The sequence below is a fragment of the Daphnia pulex genome, chromosome 4 (assembly GCF_021134715.1).
Source record: "Daphnia pulex isolate KAP4 chromosome 4, ASM2113471v1".
NCBI lineage: Eukaryota > Metazoa > Arthropoda > Branchiopoda > Diplostraca > Daphniidae > Daphnia > Daphnia pulex.
The window spans coordinates 5,203,905-5,231,608 of record NC_060020.1 but is presented as its reverse complement, the minus strand read 5'-3'; the positions used below and the strand labels follow the sequence as shown (position 1 = coordinate 5,231,608).

Genomic DNA, 27,704 nt, shown 5'->3' with positions numbered 1-27,704 from the left:
GTTAGGCCAACCAAACAACAAACACGATTTGTCGAGAGAAAAAAAGGATCCTGGGATCCTGATGCCCAGTACATTGAATTGAACAGGATTGAACGGATGGGTTGCTACCCGACGGTATATACCAATCGGATTTGTGAGAAGACGAAAAAAAAGTAGACAAGACAGACAGAAGTAAACAGACCGGTTGATTCAGAATCTCTGAAGCATCTGGTTCGTCTTTTTTTTTTTCGCTTTCATTTCACGTCAACCGAAAGAAAAACGATCATTCCTCCGTGAAAAAGAAGAAAGTAGATATATGAAATAGGCAGCAGCCGTACTACTACACCCCTCCTGGCCATCTTACGTCTATGACTATACACCCCTACTTGTCTAATCACGTTTGTCACCCCGTAATGGACAAGAGCCTTTTTCATTACACCCCATCAAAAATACCGGACATTGGATCTTAATATTATTTTGAAAAAGGTGGTGTCTTACCTTTGTCAAGGTGTTCGTTGACCCGATCGAGTTGTAATCCCTTTTTAGGTTTCGATAGAACCCGGGCAGAACAGCCAAATGTTGTGTCGTGAGATCGGCAGAGCTGTCGAGACTTTTGGCGTGGCGAAACTATAATCACGGGCAGCACTGGCCGACAAGTACAACAACCGTCAACTGGCGTCTGCTGTCACAGAGTGAGTTGAGCGTGAGCTGTGCAGCGATCAATCGGGAGCGACCACCAGGGCGTTTTCCCGCTGTCACCAAACACACACACAGAGAAAACAGTAGCGCACAAACGCCAATCACTTGGCGACACTCGACACACAACCCCGCCAAAAAAATAATGTCGAACCGTTTTCACATGAAATTTATTTCTGTTTTGTTGTGTAAAGGTGTTGGGGGGATATTGTTCACGTTAGAGAGAGAGGGGGGATGGCCGGCGTGGAATAACAACAGCAGGCGTTATAGATGAAGAGATCGATGGTTGGGGGGTGAAAGAAAAGGTGGAAAAACGATGAGACGAGACGAGACGACGACTGCAACCGTCCGATATGGCGGCCGTTAAGGGACTGACTGCGGTGTGTCTGGGCAAGCCCCACTCTCTCCCCCCTCCTTCCCCTTCCAGGCAATACAGCGTTGTATGCACCTCTTATTTATTCTCTCTTCTTCTTCTTTCCTTTTATTCCCACTCTTTTCACCAACTGATTCGCCCTGTTGGAAAAATAAAATAAAACACCGTACACACGAGCCGTCTTTTTTTCTTTTACCTGCAACTCGCGTAGTACTACCTTCAATTTAAAAAAAAGACCAACCAATCGCTCGCCATCTTACGTAAAAAGTCGTGATTTTTACTGCCACTAAAAAAAAAGACGGACATTTTATTTTTGTGTGCAAAAATCTAGCGTACTAAACAATGGCAGAAATTGTTTGAAAGGCTGTTGGAGGCTATTTCCGTTGGGCGCGTGAGTCAAACGGTCGGAATCGTTTGAATCCGCGGATTCGCGAACCGATTTATACGGCGGCGACTATTGGCGGCCTCCCCTTTTGCCCTTTTCTCAGTCACCCCTCCCTCCCCCCCTCTTTCTGCTGTTATTTTTTGATCGTTTGTGTTGCTATAGCGTCTATATAGCCGAGCAAGCTAGCTTATAGCTTATATAGCTTTATATAACCTACACACTTTATACACCGTGCATCCGTCCTTCTATCAGCAGCACTGGGTGGTGTGCTGTGTGTGTGTGTGTTGACGTAGTTTTCGCCTGTGTAAATACCTATAGCCGTGTGTTGTCTGTATAGGAGAGCCAATGTCAACTGTTCACAGCCATTCCCGACCGAAATGCCTCAACCAACAATATACAAATCCCGAAAAAGAAATTCGATAATTCGAATTAAATTTCAAGCTTTCCTTATTTAAAATTTGCTATGGCCACTCAATCAATCAATTACGATAGATACATACCGGTGATTATTCTGTGCATCGTGAGAACCTCATCTACGATGGGAAATGTATACAAGCAATATGCGGGTTGTGTACACGATATCGAATCTATATTTTTCCACTTGTGGCTTGCTGATTGTCAATACTGATCAATATCAACTATATAGATAACAGGAAGCCGAGCGTTACGTTATTTACATTGACGAGTTAGCCCGAATCGATGGGAATCTATATACTATCGTATAAGGGGATTGCCCGCTCACTCCTATATATAAATAAGCAGCAGCGAATGATTATAGGCTTGGGCTTTTTAGATTTCCGTCGAATTAGCTGCTGTGGTTTTCCTTATATGTGCTGTTATACGATGGTGCGCGGCTAATCGCCGTGCTTGCCAACAGCATGTCGCTATGGACGGACGCAATTGCCTATTTCTTTTTTGGGCTATATTCTTCGTTGCTGCTGCGGGATCGAACAGCCGCCGCCCCAGACAACATCAAAGAGACTGGGGATGAACGAACGCTGTCTTGTGTTCTTTCGTAATCGCGACAAACGGGGCGCGCCATTCATCAGAAAAGCCCCACACACACACTCGACATTGCTAATGAGTATGCAAACCGAGAGCTTTTGAGTGAGAAAAGCCAAATAAGTGGGAGGGCGCTTGGAATAATCGGGGAATGTGTGTGTGATCCAGCACATGCTGCTGCTGAGTTGTCACTTGCTTCTCCATCTGCGATGAACGCCCGCGTTTAATCTCCAACACTCCCGTCATCGTCGTAAGACTCACGCGCGGAGAAATTCACGCCGACTATATACCAGGACGTGAATTGTCAACCGATAATCGACTGATGCTCTAATAGTCGTTGTGTGGGTCTTTTGCGGTCTGTTTGACACGTTGAAACACAGTCAAAGATGATGACGAAACGAGATGAGAAATGGGTGGTGACTATATATACACGTCGGTCCACGTGTTTCCTATACTGCTGTATTTGGGGATACTCTTGTCTCGACCATCAATAAAAGTCGATTGATGGATGACTGGATGAACTCTCCACGCCATAACTGCTGCTGCTGTGTGCTGCTACTTTTGGATAAACCGCCGCCGTCGTCGTCGTTTCGGCTGTTACAACTCTTTCCTATATATGCTTGATGTAATAATATACGACACACGACGCTCACCCAAGGTCGTAGTTTAAAACCCACAAGTGTGTAGTATATATACGTATATAGTGGGCTGCTGCGCGCTCTGCATGTTAATCGAGACACACACACGAGATTGACTGCAGCAGCAGCACAGAGCTGAGCGACACACACAAAAAGAGTTGGAGAGAGATATAAATCGACTGATTGGTTCGTTATTCTCGTTGACTTGTTGCCACCGCAATTGTTCGCTGCTGCCTGCGTGCAGCGCTCATTAGCTCGGCGGTTATTATTATTATCATATATATATAGATACCCAAAATGCGTCATCATCTCATTGATTTTTCCATTCCAAACAATAAACTCTCGCCCCCTTTTCTTCCCGAAAGATATGGGCGCAACATACACAAGTAATAGATTATTGGTCCACCACTTGTGAATCAACTTATTTTCGCTCTCTCTCTCTTCCTAGATTTCTCAGTTCACTTGATTCTCATCGGTTGTGCTCTATATCCCCCCGCCGTATAGTAGTATCTCAACTATCATCAATACACCCTAATCAATTGTATATATCCGGCTTCAGTTTCGAATTGATCTAGTTTCTCATTTCTTCTTCGGCAAAAATCGAAAAGACGAAGATGGCGAAACAAGAATAGAAAGAGAGAAAACACAAGGCGAGAGAATCAAATCAAATCGAAGAAAAAGGGATAAAGAAGATCGAAATGAGTGGGTAGAAAAGAAAAGACGAGCGGCGGTGGCACAGCCGCGAGAAAACCATCAGCCGTGATATTGAAATCTAAAACACGATTCAAGGAGGTTCTCTCGGGAAATTTATCAAGAGAAGAAGAAGAAGAACATGGCTTTTCTTCTTCTTCTTCTTCCCGACGTCTTACTCTTTCCATTTCTGCGCGTCTTATTCTTCTCTTTTTCTTCATCTGGCCGTTCTTTTCGGCGTCGTCGTCGTCGTCCCCTTGGCTCCTATTCCCCATCTCCTATAGTCTGCCGAGCGCTCCGCCGTTCCATATTTGATACCAACTAGTTCTGATTGGCGTTAGTGTCGCGCCGCTCGACGCCGACGCCACCGTTGCAAGTCGCCGCCTCGCCACCCACCCAACGTCCCTCCCCTCTTCTTTTTCGGTGGGGGGGCAGATCAATACAGCAGCAGCACACAACCAGTAGCCGTTATAGTTTCGTCTGAAAAGCATAGCTCGCCATATACACTCTTGGCGCTAGAAACTGCTGCAGGCCGCGCCCATTAGCTATGCACAAAAAAAACCCACAAATGGTTCGACAAGTCTCTTTATCGACTTATACTCTCTCCTTTCGACGCGGCTTTTTTCCTCTTCCGGCCCAGCAGACACGCTCCGGCCTACCTATCACTCTAAGAATGGAGCCTGGGGTTCCACCCTCGTCATGTATTATACGTACTATATTCTCCAGAAACTTTGAGGGAGAAATAAGCGAATCAAATGCCCGTTATTAATCACGCCGCGTATATACATATATATACTTACAGCCATCGATATCACGTGTAATTGCGTGATTCATCTTGTGCCCGGCAACTTCGGCCTTTATAATAGGACGGCCAGAGTCTCTCTTTCTCTTTTGAAGTGGTCGGGGGATACAGATCTATCTTGCACTAATCATAAGCTACATTCCTTACGTCTCTGTCTCTCCCGCCCAACAGCAGACTCGCGCCGAGTATTGATTCGTCAAAATCGGATCCCACGCAAACCTACCCCCCGACGTAGAATGGCACGCTCTATGTGTATATACGCTGCCAACGTGTACTATTTATTGTATATTTAGACTATACACATATAGACGGATACATTGTAATAGATGGCGTAGCCCCCCCCACAACACAACGCTGCATCATCATCAGGTTATGTACAGCGCGGGAAGTTGCTACGAGCATTTCGCGCGCTAGATTGATCATCACCAAGATTAACTCGGTAAAGTTGATGGCATATCAAACGATGCCAATGTCTTTGTATGCGCACCCGGCATCTCTTTAGATATTTTTTTCTTTTTTATTTTCAAAGTGCATTTTCCCTTGTCTATAAATATAGTACACCTTTACTATGGGAGGTAACCGAGTGTCGACATCCTTCCTTCGAATTGATAGCACAAAATTCGATAACCTTGCTTCATCCAATCGCGTTTAGATGACACCACAAATGGTTCCATTTCCGCAGAATTACTACGGCACCGGCAGAAAACGTTTCTGACAATTTTTTGGCCATTTTTTAAAAAAAGAAATTTCGCAATAAACGTCATAGTAAGAATAGAAAATGGCAAGCTATTTTCCATCAATTACCTTTCTCATAGTTATTCAACGTGGGCGACAAATTTGATCAGCATCTTTCTCGCGCTCGTTCAGAGAGTAGACCTTTTCTGAAAAAGTAGATTTTTTAGTTCAGAAAATGTTACCGCTAGATGGCAATGCCGATCCCTTGCTTCGCGCGCGAGTTTCCCGATAGGGTTTTTTTTTTGCGGAGTTTGTGTCTTTTTAGCTTTCGGTTCGATGTTTTTGTTCGATTAATCGTTTTGTAGGGATAAAAAAAAGCCTCATAACAATAGGAACGGGAAAAAAAATTGCTAACCGAAATGAATCCACCCAAAAAATTAAAAACCTACGCGCGAGTTTGACTCGAAAGTATGGGGTGTGACAACTTTCTTTATTGACACGACAGCAATGTTGGGTCATGTATGTTGACATATTGGTATAGCTGATGTGATATTTCCACCAATCAAGAATTTCTCATGAAACATTTTAATGGCATTAAAATAGATTCTTGAATGTGGAGGGAACCCTTACGATGCAGTGTCATTGGCTGAGAAATCGGCTCTTTTTTTGCAACACAAATTCCATCTATTAAAATAGCAACCATGGACGGATATCAACCTGATGTGGAGCTCTCAGATGATCTTTATGATACCAAGAGACTAAACACAGAGAACATTCCTTGTGTACTGACTTTGATGCAGGTTTGTAGGTTAAAACTTTAAATTTGAAATAAATAGTCTAATACTTAGTTTTCACTTTCAGATTGGAAACCATTTAGTAGTTCCAACCCCAAAAGAAAAATGCTGCAGCTTTTCTGGTATTAAAATGATTACTGCTGTTAGGGAAATTGACAGTTGTAAGACATAAGCTATGATATTCTTAAAGATGGAACTTTTAGAGAAATAACATTTAAGCGATGATATAAATCTTCCAAGAGTTCACCTTTACTTATCTCTTCGTAACCTAGGTTGACTATATAATTTCTTTATCATCGCCCCTTGTCTGAATTAAAGTGCTTTTGGTATGAAAAAGAAACGGCAAATAAAGCGGCAATTCAAGCATTTATTGTAAATAGGACAGGAGATTTTTCTTTTATAATTGTGGGCTACATAAGTTCATGAATAGGTCAAAGCCGATACTTACTGATTCGGGTGGTTATCAAGTCATACTCGACGTATGACGTCATGACGTAACATCGAAATTACGTAAAATTACAGAAGTCTTGTTGCTTTTTTCAGTTAATTTCGAACCATTATTTATAGTATTTAAATTTATATAAATAACATATAAGGTTAATAACCACCCTAAACAAGATAAGATTTTTGATAGATTAATTGAACGTTTATAGGATGAAATTACGGCTCTATTTCTCTTATCTATGAAGGGAATTTTGACTAAAATTTTCGACCGCACACTTGGAGAAACTTCTGATGTAGGGGAGACTGGAGTAAAATGGGACACCGGGTCAAAAGGGACAGTGGGGGGAAAAATAGTAGATGTTAATAAAACTTTAAAAATTTTTAGTATGTTATGTAAATCTGTATAATGTACTTCGGCATGAAATTTTGTTGATTTTTGTCAATAACTGCATGAGTTATTGACAAAACTAAAAAAACGGTTTTTATTTATAAATTTTTGTCTCCGCCATTTTATGTTTATAGAAACAAATAAACGGTAATGGCATGTAAATTTAATATTGAAATGAAGCTGATTCATTTCTTGATCGTTTAAAACAAAAATTAGAATTTTAGACCAATTTGTTTAGACGGTATGAACTTTTTAAAAAAAGAGTCATAATCGGGTTGTTTGGGACAGCCGTTTTTGCCTAAAATGGGACAGTTACGGACCAATCAGCGTACAGCATTTTTAAGAGGCTTGATTTTTCGACCTAGCAACGCAGGATGTCCTACAGCTCCATAAGGGAATTTGTATATATAAGAAAAAAGGTTCATTAACACAATAATTTAATTGAAACATTTATAAACTCGAAGAGTCTATGCAGTGAAACACTTTTTCAATTTTTTTCAATTTTATTAATGAATTTTAAGGCGAAAACGGAGGACGTCCCTTACCACCCACCCCAGTGTCCTCAATTACCCCCAAAAATAGGCCCCTCCCACAAATCTGAGGCAACTTTAAAGGTATTTTATGGGGAAATGGTTCATGATTAAATTATATAAAAAATATGGGGGGTTCATTATAACATGGAATACATAAAAACAAAATTTTAAAGAAATTAAATAATTAGTTTGGGAGATATAGGGGGAAAACAAAAACTGTCCCATTTTACTCCAGTCTCCCCTAGTGAGTAAAGAAATATATAGTTTTCTTGTTAAGAGTGGTAATCATATATCATTGAGACCCGAATTTACACAGGCTCAACCAGTAAGTGGTATAGGACTAGAAAAAGTTAGGCATTTTCCTTTTCTAAAGGCAAAACTTATTATAAATTGTTTAGAAGGCAAAGAAATATTAGAAAAAGGACAACTTCCAGGTAAGTCGTTGACGATGAGTCCCTCACTCCTTTAACTAGTCATCTTTGACCTAGAGGTAAAATATCAGCATTACAAAATTGGAATCAACAAACAAGCACAACCACTAAATACCTTAACAAGTCGCTGAATTTCTAGTAAAACGTCTCTGATAATAACCTCGATGGCCGGCTGGTGACACTTCATTTCGACAAACAGTAGGACGTAAGCCAAAAGAGATGAGGGAAAGGCAGCATTATTTTGCGTCACAGCAAATGGTCTCCTGCTTGCATGAAAGAATAAGAAGGTCTTGCTGAAGAGCGGCAGGTAAAGTCGTCGAGAGAAGTGAGTGATACAGGTTGAGGAATGTTAAGGTCGTGACCGGTGACCTTGGGGTAGACAAGCTAACTTGGCTTCGACAATTTTTTCCATCCGGTTGATGTCTCCGGCGGTACATTTACATTAAGATATCGTTACCAGATATTGAGGTTCAGGAACAATCTATTAATTAAAATTTATTAGACAACCTGATTTCCTGAATACTAGCCAATTAAAACTGTCAACATACCTACAATGGACTCTGAATGGAAGATACCTCAATGTTGTTCTGTTTAATCCTCTCCACCCATTGGCAAGCTGCTAGATGGAAGGAGCTGATTGCTATGCATGAGAGGTGTTTAGGAGTGCTTTCATGCGGCTCATGAACCAGTCCATCATGTTGAGAGCATCCAGAAGAACTGCACAAGGAAGATCATACCAGACTTTCATGCAGCGAAGAACATGAGCAGCTCCATGCCTCATTGCACACATAATTTCACCGCTTTCCTAAAACGCAAACAACAAATTACAAATTAGTTTGTATTCTCAATAGAAGAAGCATTACAGAATACTTACTCCTGTATTGCTGGCTGTTGAGTGTTGACAGAAGTTGAAGCTTTGGTTGGAATTTAGCTTCAAGGGCCATGGCTTGTCGTAGACTCTGCACCAGTGTTGATACATCAGGACTGGTGGAAATATCACATCAGCTATAGCAATATGTCAACATACATGACCCAACATTGCTGTCGTGTCAATAAAGATAGTTGAGATAAATTAATTGTATCACCTGAAGCATAGGATCTTTGTAGGAATTTGCAAATTTCATTTTCCAGATGTTGATGAGTTTGCAAGTCTCAGCCTTGCCGATCCACTGGCATTGGAAACTAATGTAGTTTCAAGAATTATAGGGTGATAATCCAGCATTGTTCTACCATCACATCGTAAATCATCCTTTGATATTTCCAAATTTGAATTTCGTTAAGTAAGGACAATTTATTTCAATAAGAGACCAACAGAATTTAATTATACCTGGACTCCATGATGAATGAATGCTTTTCGGTATATAAAAAACCGTACGGCTATTGTACCAGCTTTACGAAGTAGGGAAAATAATTTACAATCAAAAGATTATACTACCTACATTATTTAAAATTTGACTACATACATTTTTCTTTAAACTTGCCTTGATTCAGTTGATTGATTAGCAGCCAGCCTTGTTTTGTTTTTGAATAGCAGCCAGCCTTGTTTTTTTTTTTTGAATTCCAATCCAAGGCCGCGTTGAAGTTCGTCGGCCTTGAATTATGGATTGGCGTCAGAACCACCTGTCGGGAGAAAAACTAACTAAAAATAAGCGATTCTTTTTTACATTTAAATCACACCAACCCCTTTATCTCAATCAAAGCGGGATCACGACGTTGCAATGTAAAAGCATCCCCTCTACAAGACGGTCGCAATTTGAATACCGTGACGAAAACCCCCGCAAATCGCATAAAAGAACAATGGAACCCCCCAAACGAAAATCGTTTCCCTATCTCTCCGAGAGGAACAGCGCCACCTCCCAGAGAGAAATCGAGTAAAAAACCCCGAAAACAGCTATCGAGCCGTAGAAGAAAGAGACGTCGTCCCCCCGTCCTGAGTGGGAGGTGGGTGAAGGAGGGTGGGAGGTGGGGTGAAGGAGGGCAGGGTCGTTTGCCGATAAATCCCTATCGGGAAATAGCCGTCTGCATCATTTTGTAAACATTGAATGACATCAAGCACACGTGTCAAATTGCGAGAGTCTGTATAGAATGAATTCGGACATGGAAATTCGAAAAATGCCTATTACGGTGCGATTACGACTTTCTTCAATGTTGGACATAAACAACAGTTGGAAAATCGTGATGGGTGCTATTCCTAAACTGAATGGAGACGTGGAAACCAAAAAGTTTTCTTCTGAACATGTTGGGTAAATTTTGGTTTCAATAACTATCACAGCTTAGTTAACATATGATACGTTTTTGTCTAGGTTGATTGAAGAGGAAGCCAAAAGACAAAAAAAGTCTGCTTTTGATATCCTAATTGATGAATGGGGAACAAGTGGTAAACAGAGACCAACTGTTCGGGAACTTGTTAAACTTCTTGCAAAATTAGAACTCTATCAAGCTGCAGATTATCTGTCGACAGATCTTCTTGGTGAAGATCCGGTGGAAAGGCCTGCAAATGGACCTTCAGCAAATGTACCGTCAAGCACTGAAGACATCAATTTCCTGCAGACTACGTCTCATTCAATTCAAGCAGGAATATTAGAGGCAACAAATGAACACATCAATCAAAGATTTTTTGAGAAAAAAATGCCTTTTTCTCCACCAGAAGTGGACAAATTTGATACAACCCTACCTCATTTATCCTATGCTGATTTAGAATACTTAACAAATGATTTTGATTTAAATCCAGTTTCTCAAGGTCGAAAACTAGGTAAAAGGTTTTTTAATGAATAAATTCATTCCCTGTTATTATTCCTTATAGCCTTTTTGTTATATATGATGATTTTGTCATTTGTAGGTGCTGGTGCATTTGGTACAGTATTTCTTGGCATGCTTAAAGAAAATTCACACCTTGATGACAGAGGAATTGAAATCTATAAGAAAATTAAGCTTTCCCTTCATCATAAAGTAGCTGTCAAAAGACTACACAATCAAAAGGCATATTCTTCATTGAAATGCAATAAAATACTTGACATAATTCATAATAAGTTTTCCCTTTTTTCATATTTTTAAGGTGGATGTGGATATTGACACCAACCGACTCTTCCGAACTGAAGTTGAAACAATGTCGCAGTACGTGCATGAAAACTTACTAGCTCTTCTCGCTTTTTCTGCAGATGGACCTGACTGTTGCTTGGTTTACTCATTTATCCCTAATGGTTCATTAGAAGCACGGTTAGCTTGCGAGGTATCGGCTATTCTATTGGTTAACTATAAAACCTTAATTCTAATTAAGTTATGCATTACAGGGAGGAAGTCCACCGTTACAGTGGAATCAAAGACTAGACGTCGCTCATGGTGTATCTAAAGGTTTTCCCTTGTTTGAGTATACTTCAGGTTCTATTTGATTGATTAATACTCTGGATCATTCAGCGCTTATTCATTTACACACTGGAGGAGCTCAACCGCTAGTTCATCGTGATGTTAAAAGTGCAAATGTTCTCCTTGATCACAACATGAAGGCAAAGGTATTTCGAAATAGCTATATTCACACATTTAAAATTTGTGGGAATATCAATTTACCTTTTCAGTTAGGAGATTTCGGACTCATTCGCATTGGTGCAAGTGGACGGGGCTCGAAGAGTGTTGCATTCACGTCGAACGTCTTAGGAACTTCAGCATATATGGCCCCTGAAGGTGGTTAAAATACGAAATCATGCAGTTCTTGCATTGGAATATATTTAAAGTTTTGAATAATCTTTCCTCTCATGGCCGAAGCTTTCCGAGGAGATATATCAGTGAAACTTGATACCTTCAGTTTTGGAGTGGTAAAAAAAGATTTAATTATGTCAACTTTAAGCACGACGTTTGTTGAAATCCATTTCCATCTTTAGATAATTCTGGAGCTATTAACCGGACTTCCACCTTACGATGAAGAACGAGATGGAAATGATTTAGTGAGTGATAATATTGTATTTATGAAAAATATCTTCTTACATAGTAGCAAAGATCACGGCTCCTCTTTAAACAAAAATTCACAAAACATTCATTTCATCGAAGAACAAATAGAATTAATTTCAATTATAATTGGGGATAACAGATTCGGATCCATTTGAATTTAAACTGACATTTTTTTTCTTTATAATTCATCACAACATTATTTTAATATCAGGATAAGATAACAACTACAAGTATTTGAATTTCTTTAGATTTCACACGTTGATTCGGCTTTGGACGAAATCGAATTTATCCAGCTTTTGGATCCCAAGATATCTCCGTTACCCGAGGATATGGCTTCTGCATTGCATTCTGTAGCGTTATCGTGCATCCAGGAGAAAAAGCGAAGGCCCCTAATGACACAAGTACTTCCAAAGTCTACAACTACTGTCATATTATTTTACTATTACTTTTTCTATAGGTATATGCAGAACTACTGCAAATTGATCAGTCAGGTTTAATATCTATGTAAATAAAACAAAGAAGAAATAAATTTGCCATTGAAACTTTGTATTTCCATGATCAAGCACAACTGCCTGGCAATACACTTATTTCAGCTTCTTCTTGGGGCGCAAGTTATTGGTGTGACCACACTTTGACTTGCGACAGTTGGTTGCCCTAGGATGAAGGCGAGCATAACACTTGCGACAGATCATTTTGTCACAGTTGTACTTCTGTGCCAAGATGCGAAGAGAAGGCTCAATAACACCACCACGGAGACGCAACACCAAGTGAAGAGTAGATTCTGCAAGAAAAGAACACAAATGTAACAACCACTGATAAGGAAATGTAACGAGAGGCTATACCTTTCTGAATGTTGTAGTCAGATAGAGTACGTCCATCTTCAAGTTGTTTGCCAGCAAAGATCAATCGCTGCTGGTCAGGAGGGATACCTTCCTTGTCTTGGATTTTTGCCTTGACATTTTCGATAGTGTCTGAAGGCTCGACCTCAAGGGTGATGGTCTTACCCGTCAGGGTCTTAACGAAGATCTGCATTTTGCCTGCATTGAAAAATAGATATTATTTTACTGTCAAAAGTAACGAAACATTTAAATTTAACGAAGATTATTGACGAATAATTTCCTTTTGCTCAGTGTTTGCACACGATTCAACATATATTTTTTAACAAACTAAGAGAACTGAGGGTATATGCTCTTACCGGGACACGCTGCAGACGTAGAGAAACGACAAGTCTATGCAAGGCTTGAAGTAAGATGGCCGCTGTGAGAAAAAAGCGGAAATTGAGTGGACGTTGTCACGCTTTTGTTTCAGATTTATTATTTTTACAAAATTACAGAGAAGAAAGATTTCAACCTAAAATTCATAAACTATAAATGTATAAATTATTACAATGTAATATTTGTATAAAAATACACACAATTATAATTTGAATTAGTACATTTGGCATACACATTTCCCACAGTGCCCAGTGGGCTTATTTGAATTTCCATGTCTATTGATTATTTCAACATCAAATTTGAAATTTTCCCAAAGTTGCTGCAATCATTCTCTCTGTACGAAATATAAAAATTTTCAATAATCTCAATGTAAAGTCATTGTTGGATGTATTTTTCTTTTTCTCATAAATGAAAAAGAAATTCAAAGTGAAAGAAAAACTAATTCAAACTATTTGAAAGACAAAGAAATGGCTTATGAGAACGTGTACGAGTGTTCTATTGTATTTACGTAGATGCGGATGCTTTTTGATTTCTAAAACAAATTTATTTAAGACGTACCCACTACCCAGTTTAACATCGTGAATTTGAAAGTTGTATAAAACATACACCAGTTATCGGTTACTGCCTTGACTTAATAATAAAAAGAAACCTCTTTCCCTTTTCTCAACTTCCTGAAAATGAATCACTACCAGCATTTATAAAAAGAAAACACACACAACACGGCAGCTTAACAAATCATATTTCAAGGCCGGAAGTGTAATGACGTCATCACTGCGCCATGGTAAAAACCTTGAAAAATATCGTGTATCAACTTGATGGCGAATCAGACCACAAACAAACATGTTGAAATTTCTATAGTATAACATGTAAATCGTGTTACGTAGTGCATTTAGTTACGATATTACTCATATTTCTGCACTAAGCTAGTTCTTTTTTAACGAATTATTGTGAAATGATAAACAGCATCTATCACCTTGGAAATGGAAACGCAATTTCGTGTGTATTTAGTCTAAATATTATTTCAGATAGAACCAAAAATACGAAATCTGAAAAAAACCATCTGACAATTTAATGTTTAGATTGCAATCGTGTAGAAATTGGCAAAAAGATAAAGATTGAGGAAGAACTATTTAGTGAATAGGTGGCGCGCGAATCGTGGCGTAGGAACACGTTAAAAGAAAGCTTCCCCCTTTCCCTGACGCCATTACAGTTCCAAAAGTTGATAGTGTTGGTCGGACGTCGCCTTGATTCCTGAAAATTATCGAATATTCCGGAAAAGGATCAACTGACAAGTGCACTTCAATCATTTACAAGACGACTAGGTAAACCTCAACCTCCCCAAAACGGTTTTTTGGAGAAAGATCGTAATTAAGACTTTTACGATTAACGGGGAGACTGAAGCCATTTTGGCCTCATTAAACAAAAGAGAAAGGGGCGGGTGTGAAAAATTTGTAATGGGTCAAAAAAGCTTGAATTTCTCTGTTAACAAGTGTATTCGAGCTCAGTTTAATTCTGGCCTATGTCAAGTCACTTATCAAACAACCCAACCTTCTTGTAAGTTTGTCGATGCGGAGCGGAGAGAAGAGCCAGGCGTTCATCAACAACGACGACGGTATACGACCGAGGAACTTTCCCGTTGGATCCAGCGCTTTACCAAAGCGAAAATTGCGTCGCGGAAGCAGCACGACTTGCGACGAGAGGTTTTACTTCACAATGCCTTTATTTTCGCCCAGTCTGAGGTCAAATGCCGACAAGTGGAACGCCAAAAGAGGTGGAAGGAATTGAAGCCGTTGCTGTTCTTGGAGACGTCATCCACTTTCGGTGAGCAGGAACCAAACAAAATGGCGGCCTTCCCCAAAATGGCGGACGGCGTGCAGCAGCAAATGGAGACTACTGAAGAAGAAATGGACATGGAGAGGCCATCTACCCCACTTCCTAGCGTGACGGGAGCTACCAAACGTCATCGTTGCGGTTGCTTGCCTCTAACCAGATGTGAATGCGGTAGTGAAGATTCCAGCAGCAGCAGCAGCCAGGCCAACAAGAAATTCCGCCCCTCGTCGCTTGATGAAGATGATGATCTGAAGAGTTTGGACCGTTTCCTTTCGTCTCTACACTGTAATACGCGTCAAGTTGGTTAGATTTTGCGTCGTTTTGCTGATTTTTCTAAAGTTCTAGAACATTTTAAGATATCCTAATTTCTTTCCTGATTGTCTACATTGCGGCGCTTGATTTTCGTCCATTAGTGCTTTGTGTTATGCCTGGGCTTATTTTTGTCTTACAGTTGACTGGGAGAACATCATCGTCTACCAAATGTGCCCAACTGATTGAGACGTTGGTGATTTCCAGCACCTTTTCAACCTTTCTGAACTGAGAGAACATGGGACACTTGATGCTGATCAGGTAGTTGATACTCCATGATTGAGGTTGGTTGAACAACAGAAAAACCAAATTGCTCAGGTGTAAATCTTTCCCTTTGGAGCATTGATCCAGAATCCCTACTTGATTGTAAATTTAACTAAAAGTATGTTAACTCTGCAGCTCCAACAAAAATCTGCATAACTAGTGTTGGTTCATATTGAATCATTGATTTTAATATTGTGGAAACTTTCCATGTACAAAATGACTTGCAACTTCTGGTACTCAATATAATGGTGATTCAAAAATGTAATTTAATGTGTTTGTACACATCTACTAGTTTCTACTTTTTTACAGAATTTTTCCCGTCCTACGGTGATTGAGCCCTGTGTGATTGAGACCTTATCTTCGGGAACAGCCGGAAATTTCATCTTTCAATATCTCACGTCGGTATTACTTTCCTTTGTGGGTCAGTGAGCAAGGGGATGTTTTTTTTTCTCTCGAACGTTTGTCCAATTTTATTTACAGTTTAGTGCTCCTGAGCCTTGGCTTCATCAAAACAAGAGACTGGTCTTTCCGAGATTTTTCCTAGTCGGACACTTTCTCCCCATGCCCATGCATGTCCATTGGAGACGCTTCTGATTCTTAAAAGGTTACGAAGTTCCTGATGGTCAAATCCGTTTTTGTTTTTCTCTTTCCTCGCAGTCGTGAAATTCATCGCCTGTTTACAGATCGTCTGGTTACCCCAACCCTGGGTGAGATTGATGACTGGGGGAGGGTTAAAATTCATGCATTCTTTCCTTTTGTCAATTCAGGCCATATACCCAGACATGGGTTCGGGGCCTTCGGGCTATGATGGAATGTTTCTCTCTTCCCATCCAGTCGGTTCAACAACATTGCCTTCCATTCCGTTTTAAACTTAGCCAAATTGGAAGATCCTCCGGGTCCATATACGTTCTTCACAATGTTTTGGTTACCTTTTAGTCTAACGGTAAGATGATATTTGGGTTTATTTGTTCATGGTCAAATTCTTGCTCCAGGAAGTCGCTCGGCCGGTTTAGGATTCCCCGTTTTCTCCCAGAAAATTCAAGAACTACGCATTCGTGAATTTTTCGTTGTATTGCCATTGATCATTATTGAAATGATCGGAATAACAAATTATTCGTAATTAGAAACCTTTATAGGGAAAGGGCAAGGGCAATAATTTTTTCCATTGTTCAAAAAGGAACGTGCCAACTGGCATTGAATGTGATCTTTTATTCAGGGGAGATAGCGACCTATTTCAACGGAATTGTTGAAGCGATAAGGTGACTGGTTATGTTTTGAAACCGCAATCCTGCTCGGTCTTGCTGAGGCGTGTACTTCATAGAAGGACAACTGTATTACGAAGTGACAATGTTAAAAATGTTGACGAATTTTCCCTTGTACGCGCCACCTCATGACGAAGGTAAAGAAACAATGAATGTTGGAATTTGGGCTAGGCTTCGGAAGTCTTCCTAATCGAAGGTAATACATTGCAATGCAAATTTATTTTTTTGAAAATCTGTTTCATACACAAAGATGAATCATTTCGAGGCGATTCGCCCTATATGCTAATAAGCGTTGGATATTTCGGTTCTTCAACTGCTTCTTGAACAAAAATGGAAATTCGCAATACATCAAACGTGAAAAGATCTCAACTGATATACTAAAAAATTCTAATTTTGCATTCCCTAATATAGTTACTGGTTGTAAACCTGCCGAACGAATTATGTTTGATAACATATAAAATTAAGTTACTCTTATCAGGTTACGCCTTTTGGAAGATTGGTAAAGGTATTTAGGACAATGTTGATAACTGGCATGGTTTTTAAAAACATTCATTAACTTCTATTATCCTACATAATTATTGATAAATCTCAGGTAGAAAATAATAGAGACCCAGAAAAATTGGAAAAAAAAAATAAGATAATGACCCATGGCCACCTTTTCTTTTTCTGAACATGCATAGGGTTCGAACTTACAAAACAAATTCGCTCAACGATTGGAGGCAGTTTGGGCGGATAAATGAGACAATTCTTGAATAGAGGTCTGTGGGTAGTTCCAAACCAGCGAGTTATTCGGGCCCTGGTGGAAATCTTTAACGATTTCGTGATACGGTCTAACTTCATTGATCACCTTTGTGTTTCTAAATCTGTTGAAAATAATAAAATGCACGTGAGTTATGGAAATGAAAAGAAATAAAAATGTTTCTTTTTACCTGGTGCTTTACGCCATTTGCATAATGGAGGTGATAAAGGTTAGAAAATGGAAAACTTGAGCGACAAGTAACATTTACGGTCTTTTTTTTTCATTGCGTCTGGTTTTTCTTACTGACCCAATTGGATTGATCGTGCACTGGTTTACATAGTCTGTTGGCGGAGTATTTGCACGTCGATGTCGATGGTAACTCGTAACCCAAATATTTCAGAACCTAAGAAATTAAATAAGGAATCCCGTTAAAATCTTAAGAATTTCTTCATAAAACCAAATTTAGAAACCCCCCCAAAAACTCAACCTAACGAGATAACTTTTTTTTTGTCATTGTAATTATTCTTTGGTATGTTAAAACGTGGTGGGATTGTGGGTGGAGGTGGAGCGCAAATATATATGCAATCCCTAGGACAATCCCTGACTTAACTAAAAATTCAACATATAAGCAAAGAGCTAGTTAAATCTGTAGCCTCACGTTTAAAAAGTTGACCAACATAATTACATAAGCTGATTCCTAATTACCCAATGCCGCTGGAAGGATCTACCTCACGCAGATCGTCCATGGAACAGGAAAGAGGAAGAACACCTTTTAACACGAGCGATTGCCAATGGAGCCCGTACATCCAGTTTTCATGGCCTTGCAGTTGCAGAACAATTTCCAATTGACATTTACACTTTTGCTCTTCTTGATAAATAGCGGAAAACTCTCCCTGGTAGGATTGGAAGGCTAATTTACTATCGTCTGACTGAGGCTGATCCTTGATGAGGACTTCTGAAGAATTCCTCCAAACAAGAATAAGTAAATCTTGACCTAATACAGGATGAAAAGGTAATTACTAAGTAGATAAAATCAGATAAGATAATAATGCGTGACACACACCAGCCTCTTTGAGAATGGGCAGAAGATCATCAAAGTGGGTATGATGTAGGTGGCTTGAATGGGGACCAAAATCCACCAGGGGACTGTTTTCGGGTGGGATAATTTGATGGATGGACTCACCGGTTGCAACACCAAACCTCTAAAAATATCACCTGGCTGTTATGTGCCCTAAACAAATATTTAGACACAGTTAAAATATTATCCAACAACTGTTGTACTATTGTAAAAAATAAATGTCAATTCTAAAATGAACTATTCATAAAATCTTTGTCATTGTAATTATTCTTTTGAATGTTAGAATGTGGTGGAATTGTGGGTGGAGGTCAGAAGGTGGAACAACATAACAAATAAAACAGAATTCTACTTAAAATCTCAACTTATCTGTACTAGTTTCTTTACGTTCTTACCCTACATCTTTCAGTCATAGCTGAGTATATAAAAAGGCCTCACATAGTCATACAGTAAGATGCTAATTAAGAGCCAATAACACTTCATGGGTTTTATTCAATTTGAGAAAATCCCTGAAGAAGCTAAGTTTGAATGACTATGGCCCCACACACATTTAACTATTCCAATAAATTTACAACACAAAATGATTAAAGCAATACCTGTTTCCTTTTCTGCTGTCCAGTTAGGTACTTCACCACGGGTATTCCACTATTCCAACTAAAACAAAAATAAATGTGGTAGGTCCGGAAACTAAAAAGAATAAAAGAAACCACTATTAATTTATTACTGTAGCTTCATAATTAACATTGAACACAGAGAAAGAACTAGAAACTAATTCGCTAACCTAGGCTACACTAAGTGGTAAACCCCAAATAGTGTATGAATTAACTCTAAATGGAAAACAAACAAAAAATGAAATGTGGGTAACTAATACAAATCAGATATTACATTGCTAAGATTTTTCTCTATCATGACACTGAATGTTTCCTGGCTTGCTTAAGATGGATAATGTTTCCTGGCTTGCTTAAGATGGATAATGTTTCCTGGCTTGCTTAAGATGGATAATGTTTCCTGGCTTGCTTAAGATGGATAATGTTTCCTGGCTTGCTTAAGATGGATAATCCATCTTATCCATCCATCTAGATATTTTGGATGACAGTCTACTTGAAAGTTTATATTTAAAAATGGTTATGATACATAAAGAAAAATGATATAAAGAACTCAAAATGTGAAGTACATTCAAGTAAGCCCATTTACCTCTGGCTGATTTCGTACGTTCACGTTTCGCAACCCCTCTTCGTAAATGTATTCAAAAATTTTCTTTCTTTTACTACCTAACTAATTTTGGCTTAGGAACTGAGTTTCCTTCTCCCCGACAACAATCCACGGTAAACGGTATTTTCCGAGTGTTTTCCACTGCTGTTTTCGAACGGCAAATTTGGCTACTACCTACTACGATCCCGATACTCACAATTTGGTTGCAACTCGGAAAGCATGATCGCAACGTGGTCGCCATATTGCTGTTTTTTAAAGAAGGTCCAAATCAGACGACAAATTTGCCGGATATGGGGCACTCGACGATTTCGCCATCTAGTGTGGGAGATTTGAATTTTACTAAACCGTTAACGGTTTAATGACGCTTGTGTAGTGTGCTATGTAAATGTATATACATTCACGCTTGCGTTCCTATAACCTAACCTAATTACATTTTTGGATTTTCCGTGAAATGTGGCACGAACGGCTTGCCATAAAACATGAGATACATTAAAAAACCAATTAAAAAACGAAATAGAAACATTATTATTGGAGGCAAAACAATAACCCAGTCTCTTTAAATATACGAAATTAAATAACTAACTATAAAAAAGACTTTTCATATTTGTTTCTTGGCATTCAATTTAACATCAGCGGTATGTGCTAGCTTTCTCTAATCTCTACACTAAAAAGTAAGACATAACACGAGTGCGGCAAACAGGGCAGTTTTCTACACGTTTGAAGCAATTCACACAGAGGCAAGCGTGCCTGCAAGGTAGCAAAACATGAGTAGCTGGAAAATTCCAACAGATAACGCAATTAATGTTGCCTTGGTTATCGTGCCTTTGCCTTGAATCGTCTCCATTTGGCGTAATCCTTGACTTCTCTGGCGAATAAAGCGGCTATAATTTGTGAATACATGACGAAAGATTAATACAAATAATTAATAAAATAAGTCTTTTAAGTTTTTTAACTGATTGTACCTTGAGGTTTAATACTCTTCCATCGTTGCATTTTAAATACTGAAACAAAGTTGTTGCCGGGGCATTGCAGTAGCGATCAGGAATATGTATTAGAGTTATTAGAGCCGTTGGATCTCCATCATTCATGTATTCAGCATCGGTTCTAATATGAAACGCCACTAAAGCATATGCCGTCCTTGGTATGCAATCAAGTGCACCCTTTATTGAAAAAGGCTTTAATTCATGAGTCTCCTCTTCAGCATATCTTTGAACAGATAAATTATTGTGTTTCATACATTAAAAAAAATATTTAATTTATATTCATTTTATACTTTTAACTAAGTAACTTACATTTGTAAATTAGGACATATTTTCATTTCAGATCTGAAGAACTCTAAAAATGTTTGCCATGGTTCATTTATCAAATTTTTAACTACATCTGATGACATTTCTCTACAAACAACAAAGAGGCATGGAAAATAGCTGGTAGAGTACAAAGTCAAGTGATAATTTCCTAGTTTATAAAGATGTAAAAAAATTTAATCTATCCTACAGACTGCAATCTGCAATGTAGAATTTTATTTCAATATACCTGACAAATCACTTGAATCAAGTTTTCCTACTTCCAGCGAGAAGGGCAAGTTAACTTTATTCAATAGTTGTTGTTGGGCTGGTTGTTTTACTTGTACAACTGAAGTCCCAGTTGGTTCAAACTCATAAAGCCTGAATATTTAGAAATACTAAATTATATCTAACAGAATGTAAATGTTTGCACCACCAAAATTGATTTTGTCATAAAGGTTTTACCTAAACTGTCGAATGAAAAGAATCATTGCTGCACAACAGATAAGAACAGTGAAAATTGAACCAAAATTCGCAGCAACAGCCAAATAAGTAAGCTGTGAAGCAATGTGGAGCATCTGCATGTTAGCTTATTAACCTGCAAACTCTTAAGTAAATAATATTGTCAAAGCTTAAAAGAGTGTATATTTCTGTGTGATTTGTTAAGTTTTCACAAAAATACTTAATTTTGCCATTGCAAATTCAGTTAAGTTAAAAGCTTAGCCTTAAAGCTGATTGAACTAATGAACTCTAGTTGAATATTTGACTTAATGGCTTGTTTTGACAATGTTTGTTTATTGTCATGGATCACTCATCACTGTTACGATATTTACAGGAGTATGTTTACACATTCTACAGTACACTACGAATCGAGCACCCTCTGGTGCGTCAAGGTTCGCACTCTAGCGGTGTGGCCCAAACGGAACAGCCGCTTCCTAAGAAAAATCAAACTAATTTACATAAAATTTAGATAAGCCCTCAACTCCCTCAAATCTTTTTCCGTTTAAGATTAAAATGAAACACTATTTCATCGATCGTTAGTGATGCCGCGTATTAGAGTTCAATAAAAATTCTTTTGCACGCCAAGAAATTCCGATAACTAGATGGGAAGAATTACATGTAGAAGCATATCATGCTGTTCCTGTATACCGAAGCATATCGAAAGTTGAGAGCTAGGGCACCGCAAGTAGGCTATACATATATGCTGACTGCTGAAACCCTATAAAACTGGTAGCGACCAAACATTGAGCTAGCAACCAGCTAGCAAAGCCGAATAGGGTGTAATTGAAAAACTCTACGGTGCCCATCACCGGGTCGAAGCCCAAGCGCAAGTGCTATGGATTGCACTATGTTTTCCGGATCTCATGGCAACAGTTAAACAAGCTGGTGGTTAGGTTTGCCCAAGTCCCAATCGACGACGACACCCATTGCGGTTCTCTTCGATTAGCTCTGTGCGTTAAGAAAAACACTTTTCCTTTGCATGTGTAATTAATCGTGATTTATTCATGTGTTACGTGCCCGTGATTCTTCAAGTGAAAGAGCGTAATGAATTTTAATGGGATATTCTCTAGTGTGAAAAAATGAACTGTCGCCCAGGGGGTGGAACTCAGTCGAGAAACCGCAGATTGATACCTCAAAAATTAAGTCACTTCTTCTCAAGTTTTCCCGATTCGTATGAGTTCCCCGCTCTTCCCGATTGGCTTCTTCGACGGCCTATGGGGAGTGTATGGTGCGTGCCCAAGTCTCCGCAGCAGCAACATCCACACGGTAGTCGGAATACTGGTCGACGCAACCGAATCGAACCCGAATCGAATGCTCAGTTTATTCAAAGACGCCGATCCAGCAGCAAAAAGAGACCCAGCAAAGTAGCCGACTTGACATACAAGAATACGTGGTCATCTTTCCTGAAAACTTCTAAATCCGATCAGGTTACGTTTTTTCCTATTAAATCTCCGCCGTCCACAGTTGAATCTAATAGCAGACCAAGTGTTCGTTTCAACCAACGCCGGAGTTGGGATGATACGGTCGTGCTAGAGCGTCGGCCGTCCACCGAGAACCGCCAACGAAAACCTCTCAGTTCCAGTCCTGTCCGACGTCGTCCTTCTTCAATGCGGGCCGATTCCAGAAAATATTCCAAACTCGAATCAAAGGCATTGAGGGAAGCTTGGCTCAACGAAAATGTCTACCCTCAATTTGACAGCAGTTACTTGGCCGGCAGTGCGGCTCTGATGGTTTCCAGTATTGCACAACCGCCTACCGTTCGCAAGAGTTCTGCATACACGCTGCGCGAGTACGTACGACCGTGTCCTCCCATACCGCCATACAGATCGGGTAGACGAAGGGTCGATTCAGTGGAAGCCAACGTTTCGTCGGGAACCAACAGCGACAGCTTTGTGACACCGGGCTCGATGGAGATGAGTGGAACGTCGACTTTGGCCACCACTTCGGGCTCTGTGAACGTCAATGCCACATCGTCGCCTACAACTTCGTTTGATTCGATGCAAGCGCGCTACTCAACTCGGCCAGCCGCACCGTCACCTCCAGACCGATACGAACGTTCCTATTTCCAGGACGATAGTTTGGAAACGGCCGAAACCAGTCAATCGGTGGAAGTACAAGTCTCTTCAACCCTGACAACTCGGAGCAGTAGCACGTCTATGCAGCCTCACATGTCTAGCGAAAGCTCAATAGGGTATCCGACGCTTTACGTCCATAATGTTGCGGCCGCAACAACGGCTCGTGACGTGCTCATAAAGGAACGAGCCATTTCTTCAGCCAACAGTCGTAAGTCTTGTCTCAAAGAAGGTAGTGCCAGGAAGTCTCGCACAACCACATTCAAGGACCCGTCGAGATTGGAGTGGACCAAACGCTATCTTTTCACGTGAGTACACTGTAAATTGTAAATAGGGACGGACATTATTAGACAATTTGTTGGCAAGCAAAATTGTCATATAAATGGGTGAAAGGGTAAATTTGACACTTTGGTTCAGAATGTGTTGGTTCTGTGTTTATATTTTGTAGGATTTTAAGAGCAATACGATTGCTATGTTATTGCCACTTAACAAAGGAGTTGTCACCCATTAGGCTTGCGCAACCCAGTCGAAGTAGTTACCACGATCGCAGTTCATCCATGTCCCGTGTCTCCTCATCTGATCCTCGCGATTTCCAAGTTTACACCGTTCAGCAGCGTCCATGGCAGTCTAATCCGGATCTCAGGATGCAAAAGTGGAAACCCAATGCCGTTGCCGCAAATGCAATTGGACTGCACTCGTCCTCCGTTGACGACTCCCTGGACGTTGTAGAATTTATGAAACGGAAGAAGCAGTTCTTAGCTCAACTCCTTGAAGGACGGACAAATGAAGAAGATTCATACAGGTTATACGCTCAACTTGTTAATCAAAATTGATAATCATGTTATTTACCTGTTCACTTTTAAAAGCAGGTCGTTGAAACGTGAACCACGTTCATTGGCCCTAGTCCAAAGCGCGACTCGCAGTGTATCTGCTGGTCGTAGTCGTAGCTCAGACAATTCCGCCCAATATTCAACTGGTTACGGCTCCGACGAACTGGCGAGATGGAAAGCCAGTAGCAGTGGCAGCAGCCGCAATACGAAAAAGGCGATCCCAGATTACAGGAAATCTCACGACACGCTGACACGAGAACTTGAATTCAGAAAGAAACAGAATCTAACGACAACAGCTCGGCCTTTTCATTTCTCCACCGACAACCTCATACCGACAGACAAAGTTGGAAAGTCGACTGAGAAAAAGAATTTTCTTGCTAATTTTTCACTTCTTCAATATTGCAGTTCTCATTCGGATCTGAAGGCGTTGACATATGCGAGAAGCCACCATCATTCTCCACCCAGCAGACACCTCGTCATAAGCTTCCACCATCTTCGGCTAGATTGCGTTCACCCGATAAACGGCCAAGATCCAGTGTCAAGTTTGACTCACTTCAATCCTTCACTGCACCATTGCAGCCAGCTAGTGGCGAGAATAAAGCTTCGGTTCTTCGGCGAACGTTGACAAAGTTAGTCGTTTTCCTCACTTTTTACCGCTTTCCCTAGCTATTACAGCATACATTCATGACTTCAGATTCTCACGATGCTTTCTGTGTTTTCCAGGAAAAAATGTGAAGAACAATTAGCAAATAATTGGCAACAGCAAGAGCGAGAGCGAGAACGACGACATCGCTTGCGTGCCATTCGCCTTGATCCAGCTTGGACGCAGGTTCGTGGTGGAGATCAAGCACTGGAAGATATTGCCCATCGACGATGCTACAAAGAGGTGGTGGAACGCGAGAGGCTCCTGCAGTACTACATGGATAAAGAAGAGATGCTGAATCGAGTTTGGCAGATGCCTCCTTTGTTTGAAAGACAAGCAATGGTACCAGGAATCCACTCTTCCGAGAAAAGAACCCGCTTCTAGGATAAAATATAATTTCATTTTCTGAAGGCAAAACGAGAGATTCATCCGCCTGGACTCCAAGTGTATCCTGACAGAATGTCTGCAACTAGTACATCATTCAACCCGGCGTCCAGTAGATCTTCAGGCGGGGCCAGGAAAAAAACGTCGTTCAGAACTAGTCCGAAAACAGAGGAAAGTCTAGATTGTTATATGGCCAGCGAGTCGCTTCAACTTTCTCGGCCGAGTACAGCCAAGAGCAGCACAATAGGTTTAAAGTCAAACAGCGCTTACAAGCGCAACTGAACTTCTCTTTTAAGCTTGATTATCTTTATCAGTCAACATGTTTGCTTAGCTACCTGGAGCCCTTCAATCACGATGGTCTTGAAAATCTGAAAAAAAAAAACACGTATTTGATTATCTTTCTGCTATTAAACAGCTTTCTTCGTTCATCAGTGACCAATTTCTACGTTTTTGTCCGTAAAAAAATTAAGTGAAGGAATACAATTTCACATTTCTTGTCAACATTTTACACCTGAATTTATACAAATGCATCAAGACTTTTGTAGAAAACTTTGTTACTAAACATTACTATTAAGGTAAAAATATTCACACATTTCATTACTGTATTTTCCCATTACCTTTAAAGAATGACTAACTATGAACGTCACAACATCACTCGAGTTAGAAAAATCCAATCATCACCACTGAATAAACAGTTTCGGTTGACAATTATCACAATACTCGTGAGCATGCAGGGTGTGTTTCATTGGTACCTTCTTATTTTAAATTTTGTATAATCTGAAGCATATCTTCAACACCTGGCCTATCAGCTGGATACTGACTGGCATAAATGAATTCAATATTGCCATTTGAGCCAAAAATGACATTTCCCGCCATCTGAACAATAAGAAATTTATTTTATTTGTTCAATATGTTGATCAATTAAATTTCCTTGCCTGGAGTGGGTCGTCGATGTAATCCGTAAACGGTTGCGGAAGTGTGGTATCAGCGGCTAATTGTTCACCATAAAAAATCATCGAAGCAATTCTCCACACCTGCCAATAAAGAGAATGTATCAAATGTTTCGATAGAATCTATTAAAAAAAAGTCAATCTTAATGCGAACCTGGAACATGGAACGCTTGAATCTTAAAGCTTTGTACAGATGGCGACCGGAATCAGACCAAACTGGAAATAGGCAATTGGTTTCTTTTTTCCATTTCAAAGCTCCATCGCAGGATCCAAAAGACACTACATGAATGTTGCAATTATGTAAAGCAAAAGAAGACTAGAAAAAAAATGTCAGTAATAAATTCTTTATAAACCAAAATAGTTCCCATCTTACTTTTCGCTCTTCTAATTGCTTCACGTGCTGACGTCAGGGTAATCAAGCAAAATGGCGAAGAAAAACAACCACAGAAGGTTGATTATTGATTAATTGTTTCATAGTTGACGAAGTGTTATCAGTTGTGTTAACTAAAGCTAATGAAGCAATTTCATCAACACCAATAACTTGGTTCTTTGAATACAGTGTTTTATCCATAAAGTGATCAACTGTTTGGAGGAATTGATCCCATTTTTCCTAAAAGTTTAATACGGAATAGAATATAAGATCATAATACAACTGTGAGAAATTATATTATGATTTTTAAGAACCTACCTCAACAAGAAGAAGTTCGTCAACTGCATCCCTGACAATTGGATCTGAAAAACATCCAGCCCAAAATGTTTCCAGATCTGTTCTTGTTTTGCATTGTGAACTAAAAGAAAGAAAAAAACAATAAATAAATCATTCTTCAAAAATTTTTAAGATACTTAACAGCTTGAATAAGTTTGAATAACATGCTATAACTGCCCCAAGGCTTCCATAATTTTTACCAACAAACTCTTCTGGATCACCTGCTTAATGTAATTTTCTTATGAAGTTAAGTCATTTATAAAAAAAGATGAATAAATTTAATGAACCTGAAAAATTTTTCTCAGCTTCATCTAAAATATGTGTAATAGTAGCACATGTTTCACTCAGTAAAGTAGATAACTGAAAAACATCCATCTTCAAAGACAGTAAATAATTTTTTTGTTTTTAAGGTAATAATTTAAATCAAAACTTTACCTTAGAATCTCGCTCGCCCATCCATATGGTAACCAGTCTAACCACCTGAAAGGCTACGTGTGAATTTCAATTTGTTTGTTTTTGTCGAAGACAGCAGACTACTTCGTTTAGCAACAGTGTTGACAGTATTAAAAAATATGTCTTCGGTGACGGCCGACAGCGACAGGAGCCGAGGAGCGTCCAGCACCTAACCACCTAACAGCGTCACAGGAGACATAGGCGA

General features: G+C 39.6%; 5 protein-coding genes and 4 long non-coding RNA genes across 73 annotated transcripts in view; 4 read left to right on the top strand and 5 right to left on the bottom strand.

The window, feature by feature from the left end:
- Positions 1-1,054, bottom strand: part of LOC124193176 (protein turtle-like) — a 39,550-nt gene extending 38,496 nt beyond the window's left edge. For 3 of the 7 annotated variants that reach the window (XM_046586863.1, XM_046586864.1, XM_046586866.1), the window contains exon 1: positions 478-1,026. The gene's annotated coding sequence lies outside the window, so the exon portion shown is untranslated. Of the gene's footprint in view, positions 1-477 lie in introns of all 7 variants that reach the window. The other 4 variants (XM_046586859.1, XM_046586860.1, XM_046586861.1 and 1 more) reach the window with 3 other exon arrangements.
- A 4,450-nt stretch (positions 1,055-5,504) lies between these two features.
- On the top strand, positions 5,505-6,753 carry LOC124192876. Its single transcript, XR_006873920.1, has 3 exons — positions 5,505-5,775; positions 5,844-6,040; positions 6,102-6,753. It is a non-coding gene; the product is annotated as an uncharacterized LOC124192876 (long non-coding RNA).
- Positions 6,754-7,623: 870 nt separating this feature from the next.
- LOC124192875 lies at positions 7,624-9,802 on the bottom strand. Of its 3 annotated transcripts, XR_006873919.1 has the most exons (8): positions 9,512-9,802; positions 9,294-9,450; positions 9,158-9,219; positions 8,916-9,079; positions 8,705-8,814; positions 8,379-8,635; positions 7,946-8,311; positions 7,624-7,883 (listed from the first exon to the last, which is right to left on the bottom strand). It is a non-coding gene; the product is annotated as an uncharacterized LOC124192875 (long non-coding RNA). The 3 variants fall into 3 exon arrangements; XR_006873918.1 differs by having other exon boundaries at positions 8,705-8,835; positions 9,294-9,800; XR_006873917.1 differs by having other exon boundaries at positions 7,625-7,883; positions 9,294-9,796.
- Positions 9,803-9,843: 41 nt separating this feature from the next.
- LOC124192870 (interleukin-1 receptor-associated kinase 4-like) lies at positions 9,844-12,369 on the top strand. 2 transcript variants are annotated; one of them, XM_046586390.1, is made up of 11 exons: positions 9,844-10,068; positions 10,134-10,582; positions 10,670-10,809; positions 10,886-11,059; positions 11,121-11,181; positions 11,245-11,339; positions 11,403-11,508; positions 11,590-11,639; positions 11,706-11,768; positions 12,021-12,173; positions 12,230-12,369. In XM_046586390.1, exons 1-11 carry the CDS (start codon positions 10,031-10,033, stop codon positions 12,278-12,280), a joined length of 1,380 nt encoding a protein of 459 aa, XP_046442346.1. In that variant the 5' UTR covers positions 9,844-10,030; the 3' UTR covers positions 12,281-12,369. The 2 variants fall into 2 exon arrangements, with proteins under 2 accessions (XP_046442346.1, XP_046442345.1); XM_046586389.1 differs by having other exon boundaries at positions 9,855-10,073.
- LOC124192872 (ubiquitin-60S ribosomal protein L40) lies at positions 12,302-13,131 on the bottom strand. Its single transcript, XM_046586402.1, has 3 exons — positions 12,968-13,131; positions 12,615-12,809; positions 12,302-12,553 (listed from the first exon to the last, which is right to left on the bottom strand). Exons 2-3 carry the CDS (start codon positions 12,802-12,804, stop codon positions 12,357-12,359), a joined length of 387 nt encoding a protein of 128 aa, XP_046442358.1. The 5' UTR covers positions 12,805-12,809; positions 12,968-13,131; the 3' UTR covers positions 12,302-12,356.
- Positions 13,132-14,147: 1,016 nt separating this feature from the next.
- Positions 14,148-17,579, top strand: LOC124192871. Of its 50 annotated transcripts, XR_006873904.1 has the most exons (10): positions 14,148-14,308; positions 14,546-15,119; positions 15,268-15,443; positions 15,525-15,637; positions 15,699-15,810; positions 15,870-16,313; positions 16,382-16,505; positions 16,567-16,788; positions 16,902-17,243; positions 17,332-17,579. XR_006873904.1 is itself a non-coding variant. In XM_046586399.1 (4 exons), the coding sequence occupies exons 1-2, from the start codon at positions 14,441-14,443 to the stop codon at positions 15,312-15,314; spliced, it is 708 nt and encodes a 235-aa protein (XP_046442355.1). In that variant the 3' UTR covers positions 15,315-15,386; positions 15,699-15,791; positions 15,870-16,871. The 50 variants fall into 50 exon arrangements, 8 of the variants coding, with proteins under 8 accessions (XP_046442349.1, XP_046442347.1, XP_046442353.1 ...); XR_006873891.1 differs by having other exon boundaries at positions 14,546-15,101; positions 15,699-15,791; positions 15,870-16,505; XR_006873909.1 differs by lacking the exon at positions 16,382-16,505 and having other exon boundaries at positions 14,546-15,115; positions 15,699-15,791; positions 15,870-16,332.
- LOC124192873 lies at positions 15,849-21,819 on the bottom strand. 7 transcript variants are annotated; one of them, XR_006873915.1, is made up of 11 exons: positions 21,426-21,819; positions 21,211-21,341; positions 20,970-21,132; positions 20,640-20,883; positions 19,660-20,558; positions 19,062-19,152; positions 18,454-18,621; positions 18,096-18,384; positions 17,698-17,793; positions 17,581-17,586; positions 15,849-17,514 (listed from the first exon to the last, which is right to left on the bottom strand). It is a non-coding gene; the product is annotated as an uncharacterized LOC124192873 (long non-coding RNA). The 7 variants fall into 7 exon arrangements; XR_006873916.1 differs by having other exon boundaries at positions 18,160-18,384; XR_006873910.1 differs by having other exon boundaries at positions 17,581-17,793.
- Positions 21,820-22,127: 308 nt separating this feature from the next.
- On the top strand, positions 22,128-25,891 carry LOC124191986. Its single transcript, XM_046585076.1, has 6 exons — positions 22,128-23,841; positions 24,045-24,335; positions 24,403-24,706; positions 24,769-24,992; positions 25,087-25,348; positions 25,418-25,891. The coding sequence occupies exons 1-6, from the start codon at positions 22,541-22,543 to the stop codon at positions 25,670-25,672; spliced, it is 2,637 nt and encodes an 878-aa protein (XP_046441032.1). The 5' UTR covers positions 22,128-22,540; the 3' UTR covers positions 25,673-25,891.
- Positions 23,957-24,501, bottom strand: LOC124191987. Its single transcript, XR_006873526.1, has 2 exons — positions 24,383-24,501; positions 23,957-24,300 (listed from the first exon to the last, which is right to left on the bottom strand). It is a non-coding gene; the product is annotated as an uncharacterized LOC124191987 (long non-coding RNA).
- Positions 25,892-27,704: the final 1,813 nt, after the last annotated feature.